The sequence below is a fragment of the Hyaena hyaena genome, unplaced genomic scaffold (assembly GCF_003009895.1).
Source record: "Hyaena hyaena isolate Hyena2069 unplaced genomic scaffold, ASM300989v1 scaffold_63, whole genome shotgun sequence".
NCBI classification, from domain to species: Eukaryota; Metazoa; Chordata; class Mammalia; order Carnivora; family Hyaenidae; genus Hyaena; species Hyaena hyaena.
In genome coordinates, this window is record NW_024080695.1 from 4,118,871 (window position 1) to 4,136,405 (window position 17,535).

The 17,535-nt window shown below is 53.9% G+C and overlaps 2 protein-coding genes across 3 annotated transcripts in view; one reads left to right on the forward strand and one right to left on the reverse strand.

The window, feature by feature from the left end:
* EVC (EvC ciliary complex subunit 1) overlaps nucleotides 1-13,866 on the reverse strand; it is a 66,715-nt gene extending 52,849 nt beyond the window's left edge. For both annotated transcript variants that reach the window (XM_039232039.1, XM_039232038.1), the window contains exons 1-3: nucleotides 13,693-13,866; nucleotides 7,369-7,491; nucleotides 1,254-1,337 (exon numbers count right to left, since the gene is read on the reverse strand). In XM_039232039.1, coding sequence (XP_039087970.1) covers nucleotides 1,254-1,337; nucleotides 7,369-7,491; nucleotides 13,693-13,866 — 381 coding nt within the window. The remainder of the gene's footprint in view (nucleotides 1-1,253; nucleotides 1,338-7,368; nucleotides 7,492-13,692) is intronic.
* Nucleotides 13,867-16,589: 2,723 nt separating this feature from the next.
* EVC2 (EvC ciliary complex subunit 2) overlaps nucleotides 16,590-17,535 on the forward strand; it is a 139,905-nt gene continuing 138,959 nt past the window's right edge. The window contains exon 1 of the mRNA XM_039232157.1: nucleotides 16,590-16,808. Within this exon, the coding sequence (XP_039088088.1) occupies nucleotides 16,608-16,808 (201 nt within the window). The 5' untranslated portion in view covers nucleotides 16,590-16,607. The remainder of the gene's footprint in view (nucleotides 16,809-17,535) is intronic.

A 17,535-nucleotide genomic window follows, 5' to 3' on the forward strand; every position in this document is an offset into this window, starting at 1 on the left:
CCCTCCCTCCAGACACAGACCCAGAGTCGTCCTTCCCTGGCAGCCGGGCCCAGCCCACGCCAGTTATCATGCACCATCCCACACTCTGCCCAGACTGTGAGGGTCTCCAGGGCGAGAGTGACGCTGTCCCACCCCTGAATAATCCCCAGTGCCCACCAGGAGCCTGCCTGGCAAGGGGTGTCAACGATGAATAAATGCCCCTGGTCTGGGAGTTTTGCCCAACACCCACCCACCAGATAGCTAAGTGAAGGAGGCAGTTCCCAGTGTGCGTTCCCGGGGGCAGTCCCAGTACTGCAGATAAATTCTCATCTGGAAAAGCCTGTGTGCGGCAAGGTGCAATCATTTCTTTGGTGCAGGGATCTGCAGATCCTGGCTCTGGCTGTCTTCAACAGCAAATAATAACTGGGGACGCAGAGCAAGCACTGAGTGTGCGGGCGTCACACGCAGTGCTAAGTCCTATGTCTGTCATCCCATTTGACCCTCAAACAGCTGGGGAGGCGGGAGGGCCCATCACCCCCATTTCCAGAGAAAGAAACAGGAGGCCAGTCAGGAAGCGGCCCAGAGGAAACGGCCGGGATGGGAGTTAGGATGGAGTCTGTGGGACCCCAGAGCCCATCCTGTTGACAACCAGGAGCACAGGCAACATTTTTCTCCCGCACTGGCCCAGGGGCTGTTTCCTTCATGGACACTCTCATAGGGCAAGGGCTCCTAGAAGCCACGGGATATGCTACTATCTGCAAGTCTCCTGACCGCGGGTGTGAATTCCTGGCTTCAGGTGTAAGAGACCTACAGCCAGGTGCCCTCGGGCAGGTCACTGGGCTCTCTGGGCCTCAGTTTCCTTATGCGTGAAGAGGCAGTAACAGTGTGATTTACTTACAGGAAGTGGCTCACGCGTGAGAAATGTTTAGCGCTGTGCCAGCCCACAGTCAGGGTCCAGTAGGGCGGAAGTGGGGTCTGCAAATGAGGTGCAACGCTGGGAACTGCGTGAGGGCCGGTGTTTGTATCAGTGCGAAAAGAGCATGACGCTGCCCTACTATGCTGTCACCCGGGGTTTCTGGGGACACCTTGCTCTACTCTGTCTCTGACAATGCTGTCATTCAGCAGATTCACCCTAAAGTGCTGCTTCATTATAAGGCCTCAAAATTATCCCTATTAAAATGACTTACCACAAAGCCCTCAGCTAGGACCCCAAACCCTTACTCTGCCCACTTCTACCCCCATCTCTAGTATAAGACAACGCTGAGGACTCTCACCCGGAACTTCTGGTTGATGGGATAGATGACTTTTGCCTTCAGTGCAAATGCTGTGATGTTGCTGTTGAAAGATGGCCCACATTCCTGGGAAGGAAGAACACATGGCATCGGGCGCTTTCTCTAAGATGAAGGATAAACCACCAAGAGTTACAAAAATGCTTTGTCCCATTTGTAACACTGGCCTTGGGAAGGGACTGTAACAGGCTCATTCAGATCCCAGTAGGTGATCACTTGTGAGAGGGATGGGTGGGTAGATGGGTGGATGGGTGGATGGATGGGTAAATGAATAGGTGGATAGATGGACAAATGTATGGATGGCTAGATGGATGGATGGATGGATGGCTAGGAAAATGGATGGATGGATGGATGGATGGATGGATGGATGGATGGATGGATAGACATATGGTATAAATGGGTAGATAGGTGGATGGACAGATGGACAGATGGGTGGATGGATGCATGGGTGGATGGAAAAAATGGATGGATGGATAGATGGATGGATGGATAGATAGATAGGTACATAGAAGGATGGATGGATGGACAGACATATGGCACAAATGGGTGGATGAATGGGTTGACAGGTAGAGAGAGAGATAGATGGATGGACAGATGGACATATGAACAAATGGGTGGATGGACAGATGGATGGATGGGAGGATGGGTGGATGGATGAGTAGAGGTTATATAGCACATTCCTGATTTAACTCCAAGTCTTCAGCTTTGAAAGAAATAAGTATTTAAATAACATGACAAAAATTTATGAGCGTTCCTAAAAATTGTGAACCATCTTTTAGTGGAAAAGAAATCACAGAGTAGTTTTAGCATTGCCAGGGGCATAAGCACTGGCACATGGTGATATTCACAAGACTCTGCATCAGAGCCTTAAATGAAAAGCAGCTGGGCAAGTCTTTGCACTTCTGTGAGCCTCAGTCTTCCCAGAAAGAAACCAAGGTCCCATATCTGCCCCGAGGATCATGACACAAAGAGCCCAGCACAGTGACTGGGACAGAAGAGCAGAGAAGCAATGGACATCTCTGAGTAACGGTGGGGAAGAGGCGTGTCTCTGGAGAGGTGTCTCTGACCACAGCTGGAAAGACTTACAGCTGCTCCAGACCCGCACATCTTCTCTGTATCTCTTTCCTGCTAGAGCCGCCCGCCACCTCCGCCCCCTGCATTTTGCTAGGGGTGTCAAATAAATATTTTGGAAACAACTTGCAGGTGATGATGGCAAGCAGGCAGGTGAGTCACGAGCCTGGGTCTCCAGACCAAGGGAATTCTCTACCCACCAGAAAACTGCACCCACAGCTCCTTCAATGCTTTTCAACCAAACCTTTCTGAAGAAAGAGCTCCATAACAAGCGACCGATTTCTCGTTGCCAACTTTGCCCCGGGATAAGACACCCTATCACAGGGGACACAGAAGGGTTTATCGCTTCCTCATGAAGCGGGCATCAAAACAGCACCCGACCAAGCCAGCGGTGTAGCCCAGGGACGCCTCCAGAGCGGTTTTGCTGTGACGCCCTTCTGAGCAGGGTGGGGACGGAAGCCACATGGCGAGGGCTGGGCCTTGTCATTTCCATCTGTACTTCATGATGCACAAAACCAGGCTTAGATGATCGGGACAGACCACCAACATGTGCCACTGACTTCCACTTCCAGGGGCCCAATCGCTGAGGCTACTGTCTCCATTTCTCACAGGGGAGGTGAGACCCAAAGCAGTTAAGCCGTGAGTCCAAGGTCACACAGCTAATACATGCCGGGACTGCGATGTGAGCTCAGATTCCCTCCTCTTTGCTGACACCTTTCTGTCTCCTTCAGCGTCATTCAAAGAAGAATGAGGGTAAGAGCCAGGAAGTTACAAAGGAAGTAGGTGTCACCATGGGCTGGTGTCACCATGCGCCAAGGACACAGGTCAGATCCCGAGATACTTTGTTATTCCCACACCCTACCTGCCATGTAACATCAACCACAAATTCTATGCTTAAATTCCTAAATGTCACTCAGACCCACAGCCCTGGCCTCAGCCGCCACCATAATTACCCGAAGGGCTTCAACAGCCTTCTGACTGGCTCCCCCATCCATGCACTGAGCACCTACTGTGTGCTAGGCTCTTTATGCACTGTTGCTCATGTAATTATCACACATCAGCCAGTTTGGGGAGGTCCGTGCTATATCCATCATCCCTACTTCATGCAGCAAGGCTCAGAGGTTAACACCTTCCAACTCATTCTCTACATAGCAATTGAATGATCTTTTTTTTTTTTTTTTGCTTTAATGTTTGTTTATTTCTGAGACAGAGCAAGAGCAGGGGAGGGGCAGAGAGAGAGGGAGACAGAATCTGAAGCAGGCTCCAGGCTCCGAGCTGTCAGCACAGAGCCCGACACGGGGCTTGAACTCAGGACCTGTGATATCATGACCTGGGCTGAAGTTGGACACTCAACCAACTGAGCCACCCAGGTGCCCCTCGAGTGATCTTTTAAACTTGGAATGCCCATCACTGCCAGCTGAAAACCTTTCCTGGCTTTCCTGTGATCCAAGGGAGCCCAGCAGGGCCTGGCCCCCAGCACCCGGTTCCAATCTCTGCTTGAAGCTGTGTGGGTACAAAAGCAACGGATAGCAGTAAGACTAAAAAGGCTGATTTCAGAACAGGTTACATAATTTGTGAGGTCCCATACAAAGTGAAAATGGGAGGTTGCGCATCTTATTCAAAAGGGATTAAGAATGTCAGGACAGCAGAGTCCAAAGACCTGAGGCAGAGCCCGATGGAGCTCAGGCCCTGTGCGGTTGCCCAGGCTGCACGCCCGGAGAGCCAGCCCTGGCTGCTTTGCTGTGGATGTGCACTTGCTCAAAGGAAGGCAGGGAAGCAGAGGGCACCACTGTGTGGTTCTAAACTTCTCACAGACAGAGAGGAAGGGCGTGGTCTCTGCCCTCCAGCGGGAGACAGAAAACAAAGATCGTACTTAATGGGAGAAACATAATCAGACGAACAGGATGAAGATGCTGGGGTCCACTTGCGTAGTGGTGTAGAAGCCGGGCGTGCACGTCCTGCAGCTCGATGGGGAGGCTGTGAACGCGCGTGCATTTCCATCCCATCCACCTGCAGACTGCAAGTCGAGCACAAGGACTGACACTGTGATGGTCACGATGTTTGTCAGGGTGAAGGACGTGGAAGGGCCTGGCAAATGGAATCCAGGAGTAAGCTGGCATCTGCTGTTTTTAGGGGCTTTTTGGTGTGTGTGTGTGTGTGTGTGTGTGTGTGTGTGTGTGTTTACAGCTTTTCTTATTAAGTTCAGATGCTCTCCAAATTCTGATAATCTTTCCAACCGTAGCAATACAATTACACAGAAAATTGGTTGTTGTGCAAGTTCTCGATGTAAAGCTTCTTCAGCTGAAGCCACGCAATTATTCAGAAAATTAGTGAAAGCGTAATTGTAGGAAAAGAAAAGGCATTTCACTCACCAGCATAAAGGCGCTCTTTCAGTGAGTGCGGGGATGCGTCCACAGAGGAGCCGTCCCCTCTCCCGCCTCCGGAGCAGGACAAGGTGAAGGGAGGCAGGCTGTGCAACACACGCCTCAGAGCCTTCTGGAGTTTTCAGTTTGCTTTTGACCGTCGTGAGCTATTCATCAAAATAAGGTTCATGCGCAGAGGGGCCTGAACCACAAATCCCTTGGTTTTCGGTGCACTTCAGGACATCGAGGTTAGAGCTCAGACTCCGTCCTGGCCGCATTCCTTGACAAGCTCAGCCTGCGGGGGGCAGGCATTTTGGCAAAGCCAGTCACTGGAACGGGCAGATCATTAACTTAACTCTTGGCAATCATTGGCTAGATAATGGGCATCGGCTGGCACAGCTAACCAGTTAGCAGGGAAAGCATTACTAGGGAAAACAAGGAGTGAGGCTTTTCAGGGGTAAGAGGGCGGGGCTCCCCTGCAAACACTGAGTGAGCAGTTGTCCTGCAGTCAGAATGTTGCAGAGTTAACTGATGGGTGATCAGATAGGTTAGTTTTCCTGTCCCTCGTCACACAGCAGACAGGTGATGGCGCTGGGGGCTGGCTTCCGGGGTCCCGGATCGCAGAGCCTGTGATGTTTTCATCATCTCCAAGGCTGCCCTCTGTGTGAGCAGGGGGGTATCCAAGCAGTTCAACCACATAAACTGTGCAATTGAACAATCTCTAGCACAGTCACAGCGAGGCGCATCCATGACCACAATTGGGGAACACTTTTTACCATCTCAAAAAGAAACCCACACCCTTTAGCTATTACCTCTTCGTTGCCACCTCGCTCCCTCCCACACCCCCCTTCCCCAAGCAACCACCAGCCTACTTTCTGCCTCTGTATATGTACCTGTTCTGGACATTTTATACGAGTGGGATCCTATAATACGTGGTCTTTTGTGACTGGCGTCTCTTGGCATATTTTCAGGCTCCATTTGGGTTGAAGCACGCGCCAGGATTTCGTTCCTTTAGACGATGTTCTGTTTCTCCATTCATCAGTGGATGGGACATTTGGGTTTCCACGTTGTGGCTGGAGAGGGCTGTTGTGAACACGGTGCACACATATGTTCCCATTGTCACGAGCAGGCTTTTGACAACACGGGATGATAGGGCCAGACGGACAGAGGGAGACAGATGAGGGAAAGACACAGACACACAGAGATGCAGGCAGAGAGAGACATGAGAGAGAGGGACACACAGAGAGCCGCGCCGATACACACACGTGCAAACACACGGGGAGACCAAGCGCCTGAGGACAGAGAGGCAGGGAGCAGGAGCTGGACGCAGCTCTTATGTGCCAGGGGCTCGCCCCAGCCCCAGCCCCAGCCCCGCGAGGGCAGCTAATCCATCCACGGGGCTGCGTGAGGGAAGCCTGTCTCCAGAATCCTCGGGAAGACAGATCCACCTGGTGGGGCCGCTGAGAGAGGTGCATGAGGTAATCCACACGAGCGCTCACATCATTCAAAAGTGACGTGTGTGAAAATGCCTGGCATTCAGGAGGCGCTAAGAAACACCTCAGTTCACTATTTCCCCTTTTCTCAGGACGCCTCTCCATCTCTCTCTGTCTCTCTGTCTGCCTATCTACCTGCGTAAATATCTATATTTACGTTTGGGCAATTGAGACTAAATGGTCAGGATCCATAGCATTTTCTGGGGACCAGCAAGGGTCTAGAAATAGCATGCCTTTGGAAGAAACGCCCTCTCTGTCCACGGAGCTCACACATGAAATGATGTCTCACAGCGGACAGGCTGGGGGCCAGTGAGGAAGGAACAGGGAGAAATCCACCTTCAACATGTCTCTCAAGAGGTTCAGAGCCAGAGCTCCTGGACATTTACTTAACATGCACGTAAAAGAAATAGAAACGAAATGAAAACACACTTACATACAAACATTCACAGAACAGCCAAACGCTGGTAACAACCCTCGTTGTGATATATCTCCACGGTGGACTGAACAATGAAAAGGGATGGATTGGGGGCTCCTGGGGGCTCAGTCAGTTAGGCCTTTGACTTCGACTCAGGTCTTGACTTTACAGTTTGCAGGTTCGAGTCCCGCGTTGGGCTCTGTGCTGACGGCTCGGAGCCTGGAGCTGCTTCAGATTCTGTGTCTCCCTCTCTTTCTGTTACTACCCCACCTCTCTCAGGAAAAAGTAAACATTAAGAAAATTTTTTAAAATAAAAAACAAAAGGGATGGATCACTGATAAATGCAAAAACCTGGTAAGTCTCCAGAGCAGTGTGTCGAGGCAAGGTCAGCACAAGGGCACACACACTCCCACTAATGTGAAATTCTACAACAGTAAAACCACCGTGGTGACGGGAATCACAGCAGCAGCTACTTTCGCGAGGGGCAGAGGAGGGGGAAGAATGGCGGAGGGAGGGTCAACCAGAAAGGAGCACGGGAGAGCTTTCTGGGGTGACGGAACATTCCAGATTGGGGTGTTGGTTACAATCGGTAAACTCAAAATGTGTGCATTTTGCTGTACGTAGATTAAACTGCAGAAAAGAAGCCTGTTGGGACAGGACGTGTGTCAGGGGCTCAAGGGGGTGACATCCGTGCTGCCAGGTGGGGCACTCAACCCCCAGTGTGCGACTCGGCAAATAAACCCAAATACGCGGCTTACATCCACAGTCTCCTCCTTTGACGTCTGCGTTTCTCTCTTCCTCCTCCTGGACGGGGAGCCTGCTTCCGAGGGGTCCTGTACGTTAGGCTCCAAACTCCTGAGCAGGCTTTGAGCATCATCTTTCTAAAATCCAAAGGTGGGGGTGGGGAGAACACAGGGAAGCCGGTCAGCCTGGTGCCCCTGGAACTCGAGCCATCAACCCCCCACCCGACGGGCGCTCATCTCCATGCCTCTGCCTGGCCCTCTGTGCGCAGCACCCTGCCTCCCACCCCCACCCGGGGTCCGTCAGCCACGCAGCCTTCAGGACTGTCCCACCCCCGCTGGATCAAAGGTCACTCCATTGGTCTTCTGGGTTGGTGGCCCCTGGTGGCCTGTGAGCTCCTTGGAGGCGCGACTCAACACGGGAAATGGCACACAAAGATGAATTTTCCTGTTATTTCCCATAATGCCATGGGATGAGTTTAAGAACACATTTTAGGTAACCTTACATTATACAACGGTTTATACTGTGAACCAAGGTGGAACCTCATTATTGGTAGATTCTATATTTGTAAATTTCCGTATTGCTAACATTTATTTGTAAGGCCCCCCCTCCAATCAACACTCGCAGTGCTTTTGTGGTCATTCCTGGGCACTAGCGGGGTGGTGAGAATTAGGGCTGCCTGCCTGCAGTGTACAACCCAGTTCAGAAGGTGGCGCCCTGCCTTTCCGCGTAGGGTCCCCTACTGTAAACAGGTGGCCCTTCTGTGTTCTATCAATGCCATTCTTTTCTCACACATCCGCACTGCGTGTGCTGGATAAGCCTCGCTCAGGCACGAGCTGCAGTGCTGTTGGCCATGAGTTCAATGTTAACGCACCAACAATATGGGCCAAATAGAAACCCACATAAAACAAGGGTGTGTGTTGGCCGGTTAATGGAGATGAGGTGGCCGGGCTCTTGCAGGAACCCAGCCTGTGTTTCCCCCAGGAGCAATGATGGAGTCTTCGCTAATTCTGGGTTTGCAGTGACTTCTTCGGTCCTAATTATCGACTGTATTTAAAATCCCATCATGCCAGACACACTTATCAAGCCCCTCTTGTGGCTGCTCATGGGTGTAATCGTTGCCCTGAAGAAATATCGCAAGCGTGTCGTTGAGTTAGTTGGCAACTGCTACGACGCATCGCTAAGTATCAGGCTTATTCTAGTTGCTGGGAATCGAGTAATGACAAGAGTAAACAAAGCTCCTGCCTTCATGGAGTTTACATTCCAGTGACAGAAGAGAGACATAAGTAAACACGTAGAAAGTAGTGATGGTAAGTGCTATAGAGGAAAATGATGTAGGATGGGAGGAGGGGGGGCATTAGGAGGGAAGGCCTCCTGGGCAAGGTGGCATTTGAGAAAAAACTTGAAAGAAAGGAGAGAGCCAGCTATTCAGATATCTCAGGAAAAGCTTTCCAGGAGAGTGCACAGCGAGTGCAAAGGCCCTGTGGCAGAAGCATGTCTAGGGAAGCCCTTGTGGCTGGACCAGTGCGGGATGTGTAGAGACGTGCAGATGATGAAGCCAAGGATTTAGGGATTGTTTTGTTTGGCAGTGACAGCTGACCAGTACTAGGGGTCCACAGGCAAGGGGCCAATCAGATCTTCTAGTAGTAGAGACTGTGGGAGATAAACCTCACCCGCTCCACATGGGGGCATCGTTATTTTGCTCCCCAGTTAAAAACAACCAGGAAGCCAAGGACCACCAGCCACTTGAGGACAAACTCTAACAGGAAAGAGAAACCACAAACAAACTAAAGGAAAAAGTGAACCAGGAACAGACGCTGTGTGGGGAGAAAAGAAAACTTGAAACGAATTAAGCAACTGTAAGATCCTCAGGGAGCCAAGAGAAGGTGTTCCATTCACAAGACAAGAGCAGGGCGGTGTAAACGCAGAACGTTCTGAGGACAAAACAGAAGTCTTGAAAATTAAAAATGTGAAAATCTCCATACAAGTATAAAGCGGAGAAAAGCCTTCCAGAAAACAGCGTAAAAAGACAAAGAGATGGAAACCGGAAGAGAAGGAAGGCAATCGGAGGTCCAATTCAACCAAAACATGAGCCGCGTTCCTGAAAGACACAATATGTAAAAAAAAAAGGAAAGGAATCATCAAAGATTTCCACACTGAAACCGCCTCCCGAATGCACAGCGGGAGGGAGCGTAATCGACTGTCACCGACACACATCCTGGTGTGTCTTCTAAGCTGGGAGCAAAGACTAGATACAGGGAAACAAAACAAAGTTATCGGCGATCAAAACAAAATCCTGTCTTTCCACAACAACGGCAGTTGGAAGACAATAGGGGAAAATCGGGGTATTATTCCCAATGTGGCATCTGTAACGTAACTACTCTCACCAAGCTAAGTGTCAAGCCAGAGGATATAGATACTTCCAGACGCAGAGGTTCTCAAAAGCACTTCCCTCCATCTCTTTCTCAGGAAGATCCTGGAGTACCTGCTCCCATGCTCCACCCACGTGAGGAAATTAGCCCAGGAAGACCGTGCAGAGGACCCTGAAAGAGGATGTAATCCCAGGGAGGGGAGGAAGTTCCAGGGTGATGGCTGGTGAGGTCCCCCTGGTGACAGCAAAAGCCTAGACCGGCTGCCGCTTGACATTGAAAAACGAAACGATCCCTGGGAGGGCTCCTTAAACATAATTGGCTTGCCAGGGCGCCTGGGTGTCTCAGTTGGTTAAGCAAGCGTCCGACTTCGGCTCAGGTCATGATCTCACAGTTCGTGAGTTCGAGCCCCGCGTCGGGCTCTGTGCCGACATCTCGGAGCCTGGAGCCTGCTTTGGACTCTGTGTCTCCTTCTCTCTCTCTGCCCCTCCCCGCCTCGCGCTGTCTCTCAAAAATGAATAAATGTTAAAAAATTAAAAAACCAACAACCCATAATTGGCTTGCCGGCCCCACCTCCAGAGACTGTCATCAGTGAGTCTGGGATGGAGCCCGTGAACTGGCATTTCTAACAGCCTCCCAGCTGCTGCTGTTGCTGGTTTGGTCCAAATGAGACTCACAGTGATCCAGAGAGCAACCCAGTTCAGACGGAAGCAGGCAAGAAGTTTTCCGGAGAGGGGTTTTGCAAGAAGAGAAAATCTATCCAATGCTTAACGCCTTCAAATGTCTTGAAAAGAAATGCATATAAATGGAGGGGTGTTCAGTGTTAAAGAATGGGCACGCAGAATATAAACAAATGGAAAAAAAACCCTGGGTAACTATTAATTTCAGCGAAAAGAAAGTGCAGTGCAGTGAAAAAAAGGAAAGTAATCATAATTGTAGCTGATCGTTGACTCACAGTGAAAAAGCGCTTACAGAATCCTAAGGAAACACTGAACACTGATTGAACCAAAATTACCCTACGGCCAACAGGGAGGGTGGCGGCGGCGGCTGGGGTGAGTGTACATGTGAAGGAGGGGGGAAGAGAGCTGAATCACTCCCCGGTTGGCAGTGTGAAGTCAACACGATGCCTAAAGCCAAAAAGACAAGATGCAGGCGGGGAAGCCAGTTATTTACAAGTGGGAAGAAAATGACCAAAAAACCAGCTGAAAGAATTGGACAAGTTGCTTTCTGAGACTTCGTAAATGAACATTTGATGCGCCTGTATGACGATGCAAGTAAAAGCTTTAATGATGAAAGAACTCCAACGAATACACAGAGAAAAGCAACAGAAAGAAAGTGGTGCTAGAAAAAATCATGAGCTGGGTGACTTGGACCAGAGGAGCACAGGGGACCCAGGATACAGGAGGGGGGAAGAACCTCATCTAGCCTGAGGCAGTCTTCTCTCTGCCTCTGGAAGGATGAGTGGGAAAAAAGAGCAGCAGAGAAAGGTCACCGCAGGCAGAGAAAACAGATGTGCAGAAGTGGAGAAGCATCTGGAAGCAAGGAATTCTGGGTGCCTGGAGAGCTGGACGCAGTGGGTACCGGGCACCTTGTGTTAGGCTGGATGCCCCTGGGGAAGATGAGGCACACTGTACACCATTTCCTTATGCTAGGACATTGGACATCACGTTCTGTAGGGAATCAGGAGTCAGGAGAGAGGTTTTTACCCCTGACAGCCAGATCGTGGCATGTGTCCATTTTAGGAAAAAGAGACTCAGGGAAGAGAAGAGGAAAGGAGTCCTCTTAGAACGAAGGCTGTTGCTGGGGTGCCTGGGTGGCTCAGTTAGTTAAGCATCTGACTCTTGATTTCAGCTCAGGTCACGATCTCCTGGTTCGTGGGTTCGAGCCCCGTGTCAAGCTCTGCAATGCCAGTGCAGAGCCTGCTTAGGATTCTCTCTCTCTGCTTCTCCCTCTTCTATCAAAAATAAAAAAGTAAACTTAAAAAAAGAAAGAAAGAAGGCTTTTCCTAAGGTCCCATCCAAATCACCCGAAAACCCGGTCAGCCCTCCCTTCTATGGCTACTTCAGCCTCATCTGAGCCACCATTACCTTCAACAGGACTAGTGCAGCCCTTCCTGACCAGCTGGGCAAACCCGGTAAGCCTCAGCTGTGACCTGGGCCCCTGCTGTGGTGTCAAGGTTTGTGCCTACCCCCCACTTACAGGCTGAAATCCCACCTCCCAAGGTGAGGATGGAATTTGGAGGTAGGACCTTTGGGAGGTGAGTAGTTCCTGAGGAACTTTTACAAGAGTCCCAGGGATTCCTCGGACCCTGGTGCTCTCTGAGGACCAGCAGTGAGAAGTCAGCAGCCTGCAACCCGGAAGAGGCCCTCACCAGAACCCAGCCATGCTGGCCCCTGATCTTGGACTTGCAGCCTCCAGAACTGTGAGAAATAAGTTTCTGTTGTGTATAAGCGACGCAGTGTATGGTATTTTGTTACTCAGCCCGAACAGACTAAGACAGAGACTAATGGCTACCTCGCCAGGGAGCGGATGGCTGAAAGCCCTGATTTAGGGGTTCAGACAGAGGTTGAAATCCAGCCCCACCGTTTATTCATCATGTGACCCCAGACCGAGAACAACGTTGCAGACCCTTGATTTCCCAACCTGGCGTGCGAGGATAATGACAATTCCCCTCACTCAGAGGTCGGGAGTGAGAATATAGAACCCAAACCCCACAAACGCTGGGCTCAGAACAGGTCACCCAGCAAAGGCTCTGTACGTGTAACCTCTCTCTTCACACAAGAGGCCACAGTCTCTGGGTGTCCCTTAATCGCTAGCGGGATGTGACAGCCTCAAACTGACCTGCGAGCATTCTACACATTTTACTTTCGACCTTTATCACTCCTTTCCGGCAAAACACTCCCCCGAAGTCAATGGCAAAACGAAAGAGCCCACATTTCTATCTGCCGGACTTGTCTCCTCCAATGGGCCACGAATGCAGGCAACAAGACCACACACCTCGACTCAGATCCAACCAGACTATGCTCCAAAGAGGTCAAAGCAGCAAGGACCCGATTGTGATCACACCGCCCTGGATGGAATGCTTTGCTGTCTGCCGGCCGTGTCCACACAACACCCGACTCCACAACAACGGTCACAGGAAGCACCCATCAATCCCCTTCACGCAGCGAGCCCATGACGGCTGCCACCCACGGAGGGCACAGTGGCTTGGGGCTTAGACACGCCTCGGTCACTTTGGCAAGTCACTTAACCTCTCTGTGCCTCGGTTTCCTCAAATGCAAAGTGGGGTCACTAACAGAACAAACTCACAGAGCTGTTATGGGGATTCAGTGAGATAATTCAGGCAGAGGATGCGGCTCAGGGCCCAGCACAGGGTCAGAAACCAGCAAGTGCTAACACTATCGTCTCCCAACGCAGAACTCAGCAGGTTGGAACCGTCAAATGTTTACTTGAAATCTATCATTTTCCGGAGGCTGTGAACCCCAGCTGCAAGGGCGGGGTCTACCCTGCCCGGGAATAGGTGTCTAAGCCCCCAGGGCTGTGGCCAGAAGGTGCTCATCCAACTTTTACGGTACGCATGAACGAGTGAATGAATACATGAATGCACCCCAGGGTGGCAGCTGGGACTAGAGGCCAGTAAGGCAACCCACCCAGCAAGATGCAGAAAGGATGGGATCGCAACCCGCCCTCCCCACCCTGTCCACCGTGCTCAGCCGGGCCCCTCCGCCAGCTGCGAGCCCAAACCCTTAGTGCTACTGATGAGGAGACTGAGGCCCAGAGCGCTTTCTTTAGTGGCTACTGTGACCGCAGCCACCCGGGGGACCCCGGGGCGGTGCCGTTCTGTCACTCCACCGCCGTCCCCACCCCCCAGGAATGGATCTCCAGCCCCCTTCCCAGGGCAGAGGGGAAGCCAGGGCAGCACCAGGTGCGCGCGTTGCCAGGCGCGCGTCCCACACCCGCCAGCCTACCCACCTGTGGCCGCGGGCGCGGGCGGGCGGCGCGGCAGCCGAGCCAGAGGCCGAGGCCGAGGCCGAGCGCGGCGCCCAGCAGCACGGCGGGGGCCAGCAGCGCGGGCACCGGCCGCACCGCGTCCCGGCCCAGCGGCAGCCGCGCGTCGCGCCCGCAGGCCGCCGCGCCGCGGGCCATCGGGGGCGCTCAGGCGGCGGACCGGCCGCATCGCCGCCGCCGCCGCGCGCCGCCTCGGCCCGTCGTCCGGGGCACCGTCCCCGCCAGCTCGGCGACAGCGGACTCGCGGCCCGGGCGGGCAGGGGCGCGGCGCGTTGCACAGACTCCTCCGGCCTGCGCGCTCTCCCGCCTCCGCCTGGAGTCCCCTTCCCGGCGCGGCGCGGCGCGGCCCGGCCGCGGGGAGGAGCCTGGGTGGTCCGCCCCAAACTTCGAGCCGCCCCCGCCCCCGCCCCGGCCTGCCCTGGCACTGAGCATGTCTGGAGCGAGGCGCGCTGCTCGGCCAGCCGAGAAGGAAGCGGGGGGGGGGGGGGGCGCGAGGGGTCCCCCCGGGGCGAGAGGTCCCCCCCAGCCACGGAGGAGGTCAGGTCCCCCAGCCACGGAGGAGGTCGTTGCTCCATTAAGTTTCTCGAGCGTGTAAGATTTGCTACGCATTTAGCCTGTTGATGTAACTTTCTCAACCGCCCTCTGAGATGGGCACTATTACTCTCCGCCTACCCTCCAGATGAGGAAGCTCAAGGTCACGGCGGCTCAGTGACCTAAGGAGGGCCCCGACCCCAGTCCTGCTCCGCACCTGTACCAGTCGGCCATGTTTGGACCACACAGTCCGCCACCGCCTCTGAGCTTGTTAGGCTGAAGACTACTGTTTTAATCCCATTCTTGCATGGATTGTCCATAGTTTCCTCTACGATAATGTGTAGGGAGAAGGTGGGTACGCCCAGCCCGCACGAGGGACAAGACACTGCGTGGTCATTCATTCACTCAGCCTTCACAGAGGCCCTGCTGTTGGAACCCGCCCCAGGCCGGTAAGGAACCAGACAAGGTCCAGACCCGGGGACCTCATGGCTGTGCGGGGAGGTAAACAACCAGAGGAATTCAGCTTTCCTTAAGGAAACATTTACTGAGCAGCTCTAGATGCCGGCTCTCATCCTGGGGACTCATTACTTCATTAACCTTCCAGGTGGGCAAGGCGGAAACAATGATCCGGGTTTACTTTCTGTATAAGAAATGGACAACCTGGGGGCGCCTGGGTGGCTTAGGTGTTAAGCATCCGACTTTCGCTTAAGTCATGATCTCGCGGTTCATGGGTTCGAGCCCCGCATCGGGCTCTGTGCTGACTGCCAGCTCAGAGCCTGGAGCCTATTTCGGAGTCTGTGTCTCCCTCTCTCTCTGACCCTCCCCTGCTCACGCTGTCTCTCTCTCTCTCCTAGAAAAAAAAAAAAAAAAAGAAATGGACAACCTGAGGAGAGTTGCTCACTCAAGGTCTTGCTAGGAAATAAGACCCATATATTAACAGCCGTGTCTGGCTGGCTTCAGAGCTCACACTCTCCGCTCCACTCCACGGTGCCACCTAAATGTTTCCTTAGAAGCATCTCCAAGGCTTCTGGGAACGTGTCTGGGGCAATAACCTGAAGTTCTTGCTTTTTATGCTGGCTATTTCTTTGGATAGGAAGAATTTAGTTTTTAAAATGTAGTGTTCTTTGCATTTTACTTTATTGTAAAGTTGATTGGATATTAAAACCACCCTTTAAATTACTCACGCCAAATAGAACTGATGCTCCTGCAATATGCTAGCATCTAGCCTTTGCCCGCGGCTCATTCCTGGCATCCTGCCCGGTACCCCACCCCCCAGGGCAGCCGTACCTCTTGGGAGCCTGGCTAATGACTTTTCAGATTCTCAGACCCCAGTGCCTTGTCTGTGTCGAGTCAGGGAGGGCCCGTCCTTGGAGGGGTTGGGGGAGAAGGAAGGGATTGGTGCCAGCCTTCCTGGCCTGAGACTGCACGACAAGTTGCAGGACAGGAGCCTTCTCCCCAAGGAGCAGATCACTGAGGACTCAGAGGAAGCAGAGAGACTACTCTACCTGGCCTCTTCCGTTTTGTGTCGCCCCTTCCTCTGGCCTCCTTGGCAAGGCACAACCCTATTGCCAGGGACAGTTCAAGGAGTTTGCTCGCCTGCTGCCCCTCCCCGGCTCCAGACACCAAATCGCCTCCCCCTGGTTCCCCACAGTGGCTGGGGTGACTACCTGTCCGCCCTGGAAGTTGGTAGGTGGTAGATACCTAGGCAGGTCCAGCAGCTAATCCACAATAAGGGTTCAGGCAGTAGGAGCCCAGCTGAATTAAATCCAATAGAAAGTGAGAGTGGCCTTTCCTTCTGGTTTCTGATCTGCCAGCCTCCCTCCCACCGCCTCTCTATCTTGTCCTGTCCCCTCTGGGCTCTCCAGGACACATGGCTATGCCTCTCTAAATGTTCAGTTCTCTAACAAGGGGCTGGTGCATCTGGAGCCCGTTTTGGGTTCGGCCCGGTGTGTGCCTGTGTCACGGAAGGCTTCCTGGAGGAGATGGTTCTGAGCGGAGAACCTGGTAGGTATCAGTGGAGGGGCACTTGGAACCTCAGAAATCTTTGGGAGAAGACGAGCCACCCGATCAGGGATCAGGATCCGATTTGGGTAGAGAGGAGCTGTCAGGCGCGGCGCGAGCAAACCCAAGCGTGGCCCCAGGCTCGCTCCCGCCCTCCGTCCCACGCCCGCCCCCCTCCCAGCAGCCTCCCAGCCCGCCCAGTCCCAGATGCCTGAGTGTGTTCCAGAAAACTTTCCGCGGCGGCGGCTCGTACTGAGCATGCTCCGCGGCGGGGCGGGCCTGGGGTCCGGAAGCTCCGGCGACTCCGCCGCGCCCGCCACCTTGGGGTCGCCGGTCCGGAGGGGCCGATGGGCTCGGCGGGCGCCGCGGGGAGCGCCACGTGGGTGCTGGCCGGGGGCGTCCTGGCCGCCGCCCTGGCGCTGCCCGCAGGGCCCGGGGACCGAGGCCGCCTCCCCGCGGGCCCGGGTCCCCTCGGGCGCCCCCTCGGAGGACAGTCTTCTCCGGATCTCCCCGCCGCTCCGGGGGCGGGACCCGAGCGGACTGCGCAGGTAAGAAGGGCGCGCCCCTAGTCACCGGTCGGACTCAGGCCGGGCGGGGCTCCGTCTACACCAGCGGCGGGGAGGCCCCTTCGAGTTGGGAAGCCTATCGGAGGGAGGGCGAGGTCTGAGTCGGATGCTTCGGGTGTTATGGTGTCTCGCGCTCCGCCGCGCAAAGTCCCAGGAAAGATGGAGCCGCGCGCGCGGCGTCTCGGGCTTGGGCTTGGCCCGCCGCCCGCGTCGAATCTCTCCCCGAATTTCTCAAAGCCCCGTGACCTGGGCAAAGTCGCTTCACTTCCTGTGCCTCCCGATTCCCGGGCAGTAAGCCTTTGCGGCGTCCACCGCGCGGGTGGGATCGGGAGGGAGGCGAGTTCGCGTCGGTGCCGCGGCGGCAGAGGTCGTTAGAAGCCCGGTGCAGGTTCATCGACGGCACTGCCTTGGTGGCTGAATTTATCCACTTCCCGTCCCACTGTGGCCACCAGCCTGGGAACGCACAGAGCCCTGGCTGCCTCCCTCGATTCCCCTTCCTCTGAAACTGGCCATCAGCTCTACTGCCCCCCCCCCCCCCCCCCCCCCCCCCCCCCCCCCCCCCCGCCGAATCCGCTGGAATTTCTGCGCTCCCCCCAACCACAGTCGCTTGGTTCAGTCCCCACGACTTAGCCTCTGGCCTTTGGTGACTGTTCCTTCTGAGTCTCCCCCACCCCTAATTTGAGCTCTTTCCCACTCATTTCTCCCCAGA